We start from the raw sequence: 13,881 nt of genomic DNA, 5'->3' as shown, positions 1-13,881 counted from the left end.
TTTTTATAGTTGAATATGTGCCTGTTACTGCTTGGATATGATTTTTAGGAAGGTAGAACAAAACAAAGTTATGTATGTAGAATATTCATGTTTTTCCTTATTGTTCTGAATTTTTTTTTTAAGATTGTGACAAAAAAAAAGTGGCAACAGTAATTCCTGTATATCATAATAAGATGTCATTCAGCTTTTGCATTTTTAGTGTAAGTTTTCATGTCCTTTTTTTTCAGAATCCACATTTGTCCTCACTGATTTTAGAGGGAACAGTCTTTGAAGTGCCAGTTACAAAAGCAGTCCAGCTCACTAGAGAAGATGCAATAAAAACAGCATTACTCTTAGAACTTGATATTGCAGTAAGTTTGTGATGGCTTCTGCTTTAGTGGGTTAAAATAAAGGGTGAAAAGCATGTGTTATATATAGTAGCTGGGGGAAATATGTTTACTAGACTGTTGAAAGTTAAAAATCCTAATTCCTTATACAACAGGATGTCAGCTTAAGCTGATCCATTTTGCAAATGCAAAGGTTGATTTATTCACTGAAAGGCATGACTATGTGGAAGTCAAAACAGAAATAAAATGTCAAGTTAATTTCTTTGTTGGTCCATGGATATTGTGTTGACTGAAGTACCTTTTTGAAGAGAATTTGCAGGGAAGAATGGCAGGCAGGGAATATTGAAAATTAATAATCTTTCATAAATATACAGTTCAGGGAATATTTACGAACAGTATAGGAAATTGTGACTATTCCTTGTGGTAGGTAATAATTTGATTAATACGATCAAGTGATAAGAATTGTTAACTCTTGAGCACTGCTTCTGCCTCTGGCATTCATTTGCTCTGACTCATTAACATACTATTCAAACTGTCAATCTCTGTTACTTTAGGTGTAAAAGCTGGTTTAGATTATTCAGGGAAGATCATATTTTGTATACTGGTTTGGAGATGAAAGGCAGAGAATGCTCAATATTACTTTACAAGAAATCTTTAAAAGGAAAATATCACAGTATCACAGTATGTTAGAGATTGGAAGGGACCTCAAAAGATCATCTAGTCCAATCCCCCTGCCGGAGCAGGAACACCTAGATAAGGTTACACAGGAATGTGTCCAGGCGGGTTTTGAATGTCTCCAGAGAAGGAGACTCCACAACCCCCCTGGGCAGCCTGTTCCAGTGTTCTGTCACCCTCACTGAGAAGAAGTTTCTTCTCAAGTTTAAGTGGAACCTCTTGTGTTCCAGTTTGTACCCATTACCCCTTGTCCTATCATTGTTTGCCACTGAGAAGAGCCTGGCTCCATCCTCGTGACACTCCCCCTTTATATATTTATATACACTAATAAGGTCACCCCTCAGTCTCCTCCAAACTATAGAGACCCAGCTCCCTCAGCCTTTCCTCATAAAGGAGATGCTCCACTCCCTTAATCATCTTAGTTGCCCTGCGCTGGACTCTCTCCAGCAGGTCCCTGTCCTTCTTGAACTGAGGGGCCCAGAACTGGACACAATATTCCAGATGCGGTCTCACCAGGGCAGAGTAGAGGGGGAGGACCTCTCTCGACCTACTGACCACCCCCCTTCTAATACACCCCAGGATGCCATTGGCCTTCTTGGCCACAAGTGCACAGTGTTGGCTCATGGTCATCCTGCCGTCCACTAGGACCCCCAGGTCCCTCTCCCCTACACTACTCTCTAACAGGTCGTTCCCCAACCTATATTGGAACCTGGGGTTGTTCCTGCCCACATGCAGGACTCTACACTTTCCCTTGTTATATTTCATCAAGTTACTCCCTGCCCAACTCTCCAGCCTGTCCAGGTCCCGCTGGATGGCAGCACAGCCTTCTGGCGTGTCAGCCACTCCTCTCAGCTTAGTGTCATCAGCAAACTTGCTGACAGTACACTCAATTCCCTCATCTAAATCATTGATGAATATATTAAATAATACTGGTCCCAGTACTGACCCTTGAGGCACTCCACTAGATACAGGCCTCCAACTGGACTCCGCCCCATAGACTACAACTCTCTGGCTTCTGTCCTTCAGCCAGTTTGCAGTCCACCTCACTACCTGATCATCCAGGCCACACTTCCTCAATTTAGCTATGAGGATGCTGTGGGAGACTGTGTCAAATGCTTTGCTGAAGTCAAGGTAGACCACACCCACCGCTCTGCCATCATCCATCCACTGTGTTATTTCCTCATAAAAGGCTATGAGGTTGGTCAAGCATGACTTCCCCTTGGTAAAGCCATGTTGACTGCCCCTCATAACCCTCTTATCCTTGACATGCCTTAAGATGGCATCAAGGATAAGGTGTTCCATCACTTTCCCAGAGATGGAGGTGAGGCTGACTGGTCTATAGTTACCCGGGTCCTCCTTCTTGCCCTTTTTGAAGACTGGAGTGACATTTGCTTTCCTCCAGTCCTCAGGCACCTCTCCCGTTTCCCAAGACCTTGGTAAAGATGATGGAGAGTGGTCTAGCAATGACTTCCGCCAGTTCCCTCAGCACCCGCGGGTGCATCCCATCTGGACCCATGGATTTATGGATGTCCGGATTGCCCAACTGGTCCCTAACCCATTCCTCATCGACTAAGGCAAACTGCTCCAGTGACCTGACTTCATCTGAAGTCACAGGGGTACAGGGCTCTTCAGGACTGCCTCTGGCAGAGTAGACTGACACAAAGAAGGCATTCAATAAATCTGCCATCTCTGTATCTTCTGTCACCAGGGCACCCATCCCATTCACCAGTGGGCCAACCTTGCCTCTGGTGTTAGTTTTATCAGCTATGTATTTGAAAAAGCTCTTTCTGCTGTCCTTGACCCCTCTGGCCAGATTTAATTCTAAGGAGGCCTTAGCCATCCTAGCTGCCTTCCTACATCCTCTAGCAGCAGCCTTATATTCCTCCCGAGTGGCCAGCCCTTCCTTCCATGACCTGTAAACTCTCCTCTTCCACTTGAGCATACCCAGCAGTTCCTTATTTAGCCACGCAGGTCTCCTGACCCTCTTCCTTGACTTCCTACGTGTCAGGATGCTCTGCTCTTGAGCTCAGAATAAGCAATCCTTGAATGCCAACCAACTATCTTGGGCCCCTTTACCTTCAAGCAGCCTTGCCCATGGGATTTCCCCTAGCAATTGCTTGAAAAGGCCAAAGTTTGCCCTGCTAAAGTCCAGGGTTGCAATTCTACTTGCTATTCTACTGATCCTACCACACAAGATCCTGAATTCCACCATCTCGTGGTCGCTGCAACCAAGGCAGCCCTCAACCTTTACTGCTTCGATCAGTTGCCTTTGAGTGATTTTTCCAAATTTGGAGAATAATGCCTTTTGGATTTTGTGATTTTGTCAGTAACCTTTATTGGACTCAGCCTCATCTGTGTCAGTATCCATAGGTCATCTTTAAATCCTAGTAATAAATAGAGTCTATTAAGTTTTGAGCAACTGAGGCTCTGAGATTACATGGGGTTTTGCGTTTATTTGTGTGTATACATGTATCCTGTCATCAGCACCCACTGAAAATTTGAATGTTTTAGGTCTTTTTTTCCCTAGCATTCTCAACAGTCGTGTATGCAGGAAACTATTTCTGGTGCATATGAGAAATATAATGATTCAACTGCAATTCTGTATGTTTCTATAACGGCAGAAGTTTGACTAGGCTTTCAGCAGTTGCACACAAGAACCTGTGATCTGGGCTGATTATATAACACATCCTCTTAATACATATTTATTTTCCTTCTGTTTAGGCTGCCAAGCAGTTTTTATTGAAGAGCGTCCAAATATTTAAACCAAATAAGGAAAGATTTTTCTATTTAGTAAGGTTAAACCTGAAAAGAAAACAAGTGTTTGTGCTCCAACATGTGCTCCAAGCAGCGAAGGGCTTGTACAGAGTAAAAGAACATGTGACTTTATGTGACTGCGATAGCGAGAAGATTGTTGTTAGGAATGGGAATGCTAGTGGTATTGGTTTGTGATACAGCTTAATAGAAATTATCTTATATTTTAAAACAGGATACAGTCTTTGACTACCAACCTGGAGATGCCTTCTGTGTAATGTGTCCCAATAGCATCAGTGAGGTAGAAGAACTTCTTCGCATCTTGGAACTTTCTGATAAAGGAGAGTACTTCGTTTGTGTAAAGGTTAAGCAGGGCACTAAAAAGAAAGGTATGGTGCGATGTGCTGGTCATGAACAGATACTCCTGTGTTAGTCGTAGCTGGTATGCATAGTTTTGAATGGTTTTATCTTTAGTATTGGGACACAGCAGTCACTTCATGGAGGCATGTTGGGAGTCACGGAGATGTGTTAAAAAAGAGAGGATGCACTGACTTCCATCCACTGCAGTTAGGAAGTTAAATGGTTTAGGATCAAACATAAATTAATTCCCCTGGAGCTTTTCTGGTGAGCAGAGACTCATTAAGTTACTGTAGCTTAATTGTTGCCATTCTTTACCAAAGGATTCATCTCTATAATGTAGTTTTGCAACTCCTAGCAATGTTCCAGTGTTGCTTTCCTTTTGAGATGGTTGTCTCTTAACTGTATTAAGATTTCTGAGGAATTTGTAGTAGTTACTACAAACTATTACGGTTTTGGGTTTACCGAATGTAAAGAACTGAAAAGCCTGGGAGAAGAGTGCAAACAGCAGGCTGTGACTCTGCTGTGTCGTCAGGATTTACCAGGAATTCCACTGAATTTTGTTCACAACCTCTCTTTGTTCAGTCTGTGAGTTCTTTGGTGAAGTAGATGAGATCAGCTGAGAGAAATTATTTGCAGTCTGGTACAAAGTCTGTTGTTCAAATATTGGACTTGAATTTGAAGAGCATCCTAGGAAGAGATTAAGTGCTCCTTGTAACATGCTATTTGCATGTTCAAGGAAAAGAAGTTTATATAAATGTGAAAGTGGATGCTTCTTTCCTGCATTATATTTATGCCAGTCCTCTTCTGAAAGTAAAATTTGTTCTTTGTAGCAAGGGTTCAGTCAAGTAATGCTGATACAAAGAGGTAATTTAGCAAGTTACATAGGTATGTTCTTGGAGCAAAAATTCTGTAGTATTAAAGGGCTCTTGAGCATGGAAAAAACACAGTAAGAATCAGTAGCTGGATGTCAAATCTGAGAAACATTGTAAAGAGAAATGCCAGCAATTTCAAACCTGCAGAGCTTATTAATTAAAGGTGTTTTGTCACATGAATGCTCCTAGATTGGTTTTGGGATTAATTTAGAATAACCACTTTAGCATGACGTGGCATGAGGCTGATAAGCCAAGCTGCACCCTAGCTGATTCCATGCAGGAATAGATGGGATGTCAGTGTACCTCCTTCTCAGAAATGGAACCTTTTCAGAGTAAAGGATGGATTATTTGCTTGTACAGAAACCCCTTGGGTCTGCTGGGGTTCTTGGAACCCTCAGAAGCTCCAGCATGGAACTGGCTGCATACATCTTTGGTTAGATCATTCGAAAACCTCAGCATGTTCCAATTTTCAGGAGTGCTTATTGATGGAGGGGAAAAAATGTGGATGTTCCTTTCTTTAGTAAGCCTTCCCCTGAATTCCCTCAAGGTAGAAAGTAGTAAGAAAGCCTTGAGTGGTTTAGCAGTGAAATTTATTTGAATACTGATGTATTGTACTCCTCCTTTTGTTTTCTGTAAGTTTTCCAGTAAGTTTTGACTTTTCATTGGAAAATTATTATTGATACTTCATTGGTAAACTGTCTTGCTGTTTAGTTTATAATTTTCACTAACTGGCTGGGGCATAAGCCTACAGAATTGAATGCAGTTTAGCTGTCTTGTATTTCGCGAAGGGAAAAGCACTCTCTGATGCCATTTTTGGATGTTAATAGACTCCCGTTTTGTTTTTCTCCCACTGAACTAGGAGCAGCTCGTCCACAACACATCCCTGAAAGAAGCACTCTGAAATTCATTTTAACGTGGTGTTTGGAAATAAGGGCAACTCCCAAAAAGGTGTTTATGTGTTTGTTTTCTTAAAGATAAATCCTTAGTAATTCTATGCTGTGTGGGCTTTTACAGCTCTGTACTTGCTTCATGTGCAGTTACCAGGTTTCTTGGTGCATAAGGATTGTCAGTTTGTATGCTACTGTTTGTACTTCATTGTGAGAAATTTCACTTCTGGTACTTTATCTGGCAAACTATGAGATACTGAAATCTCTATTCCTGTTCTGCAGTAACTTGATTCATAACTAGTCTGGACATAAACAGAAGAGTATTAGATGCTTGGTGTCAGATAACTGAAGGGCTGACTGAGGCTGGCCCCATAGGCATTTTAGAGAAATCATTCTTTCTAATCAGAGGGAGCTGTATCTGTCAAGTTTTGTTGCTGAAAATGTGCATGTTGCTCTATGCAAACATACCATAATGACTTTTAAATTATTTTAAAGCTTTTCTTTAGCATTTCAGTAGCCTGGCAGAATTTGAAGAAATATTTTTGCTTGTATAGTATTTGTTCTCAAAATGTGTGACTATTATTTTCTTTTCATTCTGTGCCTACAAAAAAATGGAAGCTTGCAAGTGGAAATGTGTGTGTATTTCTGGTACTGTCAAAACACATTGTAAAGATAACTTTGGATGAAGGATAAAGCTAAACAATTGTGTTGGTTTGGTCTCTGGGGAGAATCAGTTTTTGGAAGGACCTTTTCACTCAATTTAGTGGATTTTGCAGCAGAAGAGAAGAGAATCTTCCAATTGTTTCAACCTTTTCAAAACTGCATTTAACAATTTGGAAAATTTGTCTCCACAGTAAGAATAGGCAGAGAGTGCTGGCTGGGAAATATCACCCAGGCTAGTTTTTATAACAATCTGCTTTATTACCTGTTCATTGTAGAGTGTGCTTTATGTAACTCTGTACTCAGAACTGTTGTCTGAAAGCTCAGTGTTTGAGTACACTCAAATTACTTTCCAAGTATTCTTTTGTGTAGAATACGTTGTCTGATTGCACTTGGTGTTTTGGATCACTCGTCTTTTATGCACTGTGTTTATTTCCACCTTGCTTTTGGAAAAAAAACCTGTAACACATTACGTCTGATTTTTACTTTATCTTGCAATGCTCAGTTTAATTTTCCCTTAAGAAAAGCTTGCAGTACCATTATGTAGGCATAAAATATGGAATAAAGCACCACAGCAATATTTAAATGACTCATTAAATACCATACTTTATTTACAGTAATACCTTTCCTAAGACTTTTTATTCCTTTCCTGGCTTCTGAACTTAGCAAGTGGTGTTTTGTCTAGAATTAATTTGTATTATGGAGCTGTTTACTTAACTAAAGTGCAAATACATAAATAAGAGAGCCTTTCATAAATTTGTTTTTTTCAGGGAACGGGTTGTGACTGTTTATTTATCTCTTCCCTGCTCAGGTTAAGTAAGATTTTTCTGACCTGCTAGCTTGTAAATTTTTCATAGTAGGTGAAAGTGTGCATTGGGAAATAAATTGTGTTATCCACTAACCTGTCGGGTGACTGTTTCCTGTTCCCAGACATCCCAAGTTTTTCCCAGTTTGTTAACGTTTTTCCAAATGGACAAGTATTTTTACCCTTTACTCTCATTTTCTTCCCCCCAGGCATTTTTGCGAGCTCTTGTAGAATGTACGAGTGACGTGGGAGAAAAACGGAGGCTTCAAGAGCTTTGCAGCAGACAAGGAGCCTCTGATTACACACGCTTTATTAGAGATCCTAATGTTTGTTTGCTGGATTTACTACATGCTTTTCCAAGCTGCAAGCCTTCGCTTAACCTGTTAATTGGTAAGTGACCAATTTAGATTGAATTAGATTCAATTTCTGAAAATACATTAGTCTAAATGTTCAATTTTCCAAGAAAGCGGAATAACTGTTCATTTAACTGCTTTAGAAATATTATAGTATTCATAGTGATCAAACTAAAACTACTGTTGGGGAGCAAAGCTCTGTTTTTCACTTTCTAGTGTTTGGCCTTCATTCTGGAAACAGTTGGGTACATACCTGTGCTTCAGTTGACTCTGGATTGCTCCTGTACATAAAAAATAAGCATAAGGTGTTTGCAGGACTAGGGTCTTTAACAAAGAGTTCATAACTGCTTACAATTAAAAAAGAAATGTTTTTACAACTCCCGATGTCCCTGCCTACATGTTCTTTTCTTGCACTTTTACCTGTTAAAACCGAAAGCTTTTCTTAGTGTATTGATATTTATGTAATGTCCAACATGCTTATTGCATTCCTTATATAAAACATTGAAGGAATGAGATTCCAACTGAAACCATCTCAAATACATCTAAATATAATGACAGTTACTTTCCAGATGAAAAAGCCCCAGAATTTCTTGACATGTTGCATTATATGAAGCAAAAACAAAAATTGCTTTTTATTTCTTGCTGTCACCTTCTCCACACCTACCTTAAATCTCTCCTTCTTAGTACACTGTGGGGATTAAAAAAAAATACATACAAGCTGTGCTCTACTTTATACGAACACATGAATCTTCACAGTGAAAGCAAAACTACTTTGCTTTCCAAAGGTGGTATGGAATGTGCTGTAGCAACTGAACTGAACAAAAGGAAATATTCCAAGTTCTTGAAATGTGTTCCCCCAGGGAAGTAATGTTCTGAATGGTCTTAAAGTCATCTTTAAGTAATTTCACTGAACTAGCTTTTCTTCACACTGATTTGCAACTATTTTATGTAGCAGAGCATCTTTAAAATGTGTCAGGGTGTCCATGTACTTGTTGGAACATCTGCAAAAGGGTGGTACATGTAGAAAACCAACTAAAAAGCAGTTAAACTGTAGGTTACCCTGTTATTCCACTGTGTTTTCTGACATTTGCTATGCCAAATTTTTTCTGGTATTGGTCACTTACTGTGCCCACCACACTGTTCACTTAGTGATAGATCTGTCTCCTTTCAATATACTCCTCTCCTCAGCCAAAATTTGCAGTCTGAATCCAAGTCATTCCTTTGAAGGCATCCGTGAGTTTGACCTTTGCTGTATATGTAGATAAAAATGTGGTGCGTGATATATAGAGTGGACTTCTCATTGAAAAAATGCCAAATAAAATCCTGTGTCTGTTTGTTTTTTAGCTGTGATTTCAAAAAAATTTGCTTAAGTACTCGCAGTGATTTAAAATTGAACTGGCACATCTGTTTCTGGGACATTCTATATAGGAAACTTTAAGTGAAGCAATTCCTATTCTGATAGCTTTTGAGCTCATAGATGAAAAGTGGTCAAATTTAAATTTCAAGCTTCACCTTATCCACCAGCTCCTGGCATCTCTTCTGTGCACCTTACAGTTGTATTTAATTGACCAAGAGCCCCATTAATTAACTATTGTGGTCTCATTTTTATAGGTTCTCTAACAGATGTTCCATGAAGTTTAAAAACCATTCAAAATAGAGTTCAGGTCTTAATAGCTTATTTCTGAACCACAAACACTGAATGTTAATAGAGTAAAATTACAGTTAATTATAATATGCTTGTACTGTGTTGCAGTGTAAACACTTACTATATGATATTTGCATTTGGGAGAATCAAGTAATAAGTGACGCTGCTTTTTTTAAATTTTTCAGAACATCTTCCTAAATTACAAGCCAGATCCTATTCAGCATCAAGGTAATTAAATATTCAAACTGTATCTCCTTTATAATTTAGGTATGCTTTTTTATTCAGATATGCATGTGCATGGTATAAAGAAGAAAGAGAGAAATGAAGGCTAAAACCTGATGATAAAGTGATTGTATACATGTTGCAAAAAATCCCATGGGGTTTGACTGTTTCTGACAGCATTGATTTTGAATGTCTGGCAAGACTGTAGAATCATAGAATCATAGAATAGTTAGGGTTGGAAAGGACCTGAAGATCATCTAGTTCCAACCCCCCTGCCTTGAACACTGCCAGGAGTGGAGCCTTCACAGCTTCCCTGGGCAACCCATTCCAGGGCCTCACCACCCTTACAGTAAAGAATTTCTTCGTTATATCCAATCTAAACTTCCTCTGTTTAAGTTTTAACCCATTACCCCTTGTCCTATCACTGCAGTCCCTAATGACATCAACTGCTCTACCCCTGTCCATCAGTTCCGTAGCCCCATCATAGAAGGCCAGCAAATTGATCAGGCAGGATTTCCCCTTAGTGAAGCCATGCTGGCTGTCACCAACCACCTCCTTGTTTTTCATGTGCCTTAGCATGCCTTCCAGGAGAATCTGCTCCAAGAGTTTGCCAGGCACAGAGGTGAGACTGACTGGTCTGTAATTCCCCGGGTCATCCATTTTCCCCTTCTTGAAAATGGGGGTTATATTTCCCTTTTTTCCAGTTGTCGGGAACTTCACCTGACTGCCATGATTTCTCAAATATGATGGATTTGTTGGTGGTTTTAAGAACAAGCTCACATACATGTGAATCTGGTAGGAATTTGGATTCCCTTCTGTAGGTAGTGGCGTCTGAGTTCAGTATTAAGACATTTTCTGTCTATAGATAAATACCACACTGAATACTGAGAATCTTGATTCAGTTAATGTTGTTTGGACTGCAGATTGACCTGCTGTAAGGTTGTACAGCTATCTCTCAGGGTTGGTTGTTGTTGTTTTTGTGGGGTTTGGGTTAAGGGATTAATTTTGTTTGTGGTTTGGGGTTTTTTTGTTGTGGGGTTTTTTTAGGGGGTTTTGGTGGGGTTTTTTTGTAATTTTATTTATTAATACTTTTGTCTTTTCAGTTCAAACTTATATCAGCCAGGGAAACTGAGTTTTGTATTTAGTATTGTGGAGTTCGCTGCCTGTCCCACTCGACCAGTCTCACGGAAAGGAGTATGTACAGGGTGGCTTGCGGAGTTAGTTGCACCTCAGCTGCATGCCAGCAGAAACACTGTGGATACAAATGGAGAAAGCTGTTCAACTGAAAAGGTATGGGTATTAGATCTAAACTCCTTAACCATTAAATTTATGCATTTTTGAAACAACTGCAGTTATTTTGTTCACTGCTCTGGTGTAATGCAGGTGTTTTGGCAGTATGTATCTTCATTTTGCAGTTCTATCCTACTTGTAAGTTCACCCTTCCTTCTGTAATATGTCTAGAACTTAATTGCTAAGTTGCTAAACTTGTATTTTACTTTATCTGTGGATACCTGAATTGTGAAACTTCCCATTGCTGAAAGACCAGGGTTGTTTTCCACCCCATTGTAGTCCTAAGTGAGTCCTGGAGAATGTTCTTGTGGACTAAACTACTACTGTGCCAGTAAATGGTTATGACTGTTAGTGTTGTAGAGGAGAGGTGCTTTGTCACTTCCAGGAAAGGGTGGCAGATAATCAGGAAGAAACTGAAAAACTCTTTTTTTGTCAGGTCTTGCACAGTTTGCAAAGGCCAAGTTATTGAATATGATACAGGGTAGAGTTGTCTGTGGTATTTCTGATGTGCATCAAAGATTGTTTGACATAATGGGTATTATTAGGAGAAGGTACTTTATTTTTTCCCCTCTTTTCTTTTTGTAGCAGAGAATCTGTCTCAATAAACAGGCTCAAAGTTATTAGGTGTAAGCTAATTATTAAAAATTTGGAATTCTACTACATAATTAATAGAACAAAAGAACTACTGCCAGTCTAATTTATATTTGATTAAGAATAATGAAAACTAGCATAGAATTTGATTACAAGACAACTGTGCCAATAATTCAAGGTGCTGGTCTGACAAAATGGAAGGAAAACCCATGCAAGTTACCTTCCTTTATTTAAAACTAAGTCATAAGATAGACTGATTAATATGTGTATCATATATCTTATTCCAGCATTTACATCTGCTCTTTATTCAAAATATTAGTTAATTTACAGTATATTAACGATCAAACATGAAAAAGAGGTGGAGTTAAAAAAGATTATTACAAAACGAGCAAATGAATTTCACAATTATCTGCAGTATAAATGTGTTTACCATTTGCAGTATTTTTTAAAGGAATGATCAGTTTGGAATCATTAATAGGGAAAATAGCCTCCTAACTTAAGTGTGGTTTGAAGGAGTAAATTGCCCCCCACAGGCAATAATTGTAACATTATTTTTAATCATCATGAAACCAGAGACTTTCATCATCTTGTAAAGAATTAAAACTAGTCATCTCTCATTTTCTGTACATTGTTAACCATGCCTCAGAGAATAGTTATGGAGGTCCTATGAAAATTATGTTTAGATTTTTTTTCAGACATAGCTGATGATCAGAATAAAGTGTTTATCAGTGGAGTGATAAAAACCATTTTCCAAGATCTTTGAGCAGTTATCTGCCTCCTCTCACCTATATGCATTTTTGGAGGTCATGTAAAACTTAGGGAAATTAAGAAGACAAGCTCAGTATCAGTAGGCTTCAGTTTGCTGTAAGCAAATTCTCACCTCCACTGGAATATTTTAATATGTCCACAGTGTAAAAAAAGATTGAGTTGCTTATAATAGCAATAAACTAGCTTTATTTCCCTTTGGGTACCAACACCAAACTTTCCATGAATTCTGTAACAGTATTCCCTAAAATTTTCATAACCAGAAACTTATGTTCGTGTGGTTTTCCCTAGTTTTCCTCCAGATGGATTAATAAATTTGTAAATATGATGTGGTTTTTTTCCAGAAACTCATCTGAAATTTTATTCTAAATGTCTGTGTGGCATTAAAGATAAACTTTGAAGCTCAGGTTTTGGAATGTTGTGTCAACACATACACTGGGTAAATGTCCTCAAGGTTCTAAAAATTTCATGGTATTTTCACTTCTTAAGAATGATCTTCAGTTGTATTTTATCTAATTTCATTTTAGATATCTATTTTTGCTCGTCCAAACAATGCTTTCCACTTACCTGTAGACCCATCTGTCCCACTCATGATGGTTGGTCCAGGAACAGGAATTTCACCATTTATTGGTTTCCTACAGCATAGGTATGTACAAAGTTGTTATCTAGAAAGCAGCCTTCTTATGTTGAAGGCAATAAAGCCTTAGTTTTTGAGTGCAAATGCAGTTAATCTTTTTCTTCCTGCCTTCCTGCCTTCCTTCCTGCCTTGTATGAGGAATTGGGTGAATTGCAGAAATGTTTATAAGAAATTAAATCTTTTATCTGTGTGTTACTAGTGGAAGTCATGTAAGATGTTGGTACTTATAGAAACAGTGTTGATTAACTCTGTGGATTAAGTTTGGTATTCAAAATCCATTTCATTCAGAAGTGACATCTGTATTAAAAGCCTTGGCATAATGAATGTCAAGGTTTCTTCCATATTTTCTTATTTCTGTGTGTTTCTATATATTGATGTTTTAAAATGAGGAGCTTGGAACATGAACCCTCAAATGGGCAGTGGTCTTGGGTTTTGTGGGTTTTGTATTTAAGGGAAGGTAGATCCCTTTTTTCCCTTCCTCCAGCTCCAGTAGTGAAATTTTGCAAGGCTAGGTGTCGTGGTTTAAGCCCAGGCCGTAAATCAGAACCACGCAGTCCACTTCCCCCCCCACCTTTCTTCCCTCCGCTTCTGGAGGGACGGGGAGGAGAATCAAAAGAATGCAGCTCCCACGGGTTGAGATAAGAACAGTTTAATAACTAAGGTGTAACACAAATCACTACTGCTACCACTAATAGTAATAATGATAAAGGAAATAACAAGCAAGAGAATACAACCGCTCACCAACCGGTACCTCACCCCCACCCTGCCATGATCCAGCCCTTCCGGGAACTCTCCGTTCTACATCCTGGGCATGACGTGCTGTGGTATGGAATACTTCTTTGGCTAGTTTGGGTCAGGTGTCCTGTCCCTGCTTCCTCCCGGCTTCTCCTCCTCCCTGGCAGAGCATGAGACTCACAAAGACCTTGGTCAGGGTAAACATTCTGACCCACAACTGAAAACATCGGCTTTATCAGTATTATTCCCAGGTCGAAAGTCAAAACACAGCACTGCACCAGTAGAAAAAATGACTGCTACTGCTAAA

At 39.1% G+C, this 13,881-nt stretch overlaps 1 protein-coding gene across 1 annotated transcript in view; it reads left to right on the top strand.

Annotated features, from left to right (window-relative positions):
* MTRR (5-methyltetrahydrofolate-homocysteine methyltransferase reductase) overlaps nt 1–13,881 on the top strand; it is a 30,681-nt gene that overhangs the window by 11,042 nt on the left and 5,758 nt on the right. The window contains exons 5-11 of the mRNA XM_080610203.1: nt 228–350; nt 3,988–4,141; nt 5,844–5,932; nt 7,546–7,726; nt 9,520–9,562; nt 10,660–10,846; nt 12,730–12,848. Of these exons, the coding sequence (XP_080466329.1) occupies nt 228–350; nt 3,988–4,141; nt 5,844–5,932; nt 7,546–7,726; nt 9,520–9,562; nt 10,660–10,846; nt 12,730–12,848 (896 nt within the window). The remainder of the gene's footprint in view (nt 1–227; nt 351–3,987; nt 4,142–5,843; nt 5,933–7,545; nt 7,727–9,519; nt 9,563–10,659; nt 10,847–12,729; nt 12,849–13,881) is intronic.

This window comes from Psittacula echo, assembly GCF_963264785.1.
Source record: "Psittacula echo genome assembly, chromosome: 2".
Lineage (NCBI taxonomy): Eukaryota > Metazoa > Chordata > Aves > Psittaciformes > Psittacidae > Psittacula > Psittacula echo.
The sequence above is the reverse complement of the archived record's forward strand: the minus strand, read 5'-3'. Positions and strand labels throughout refer to the sequence as shown.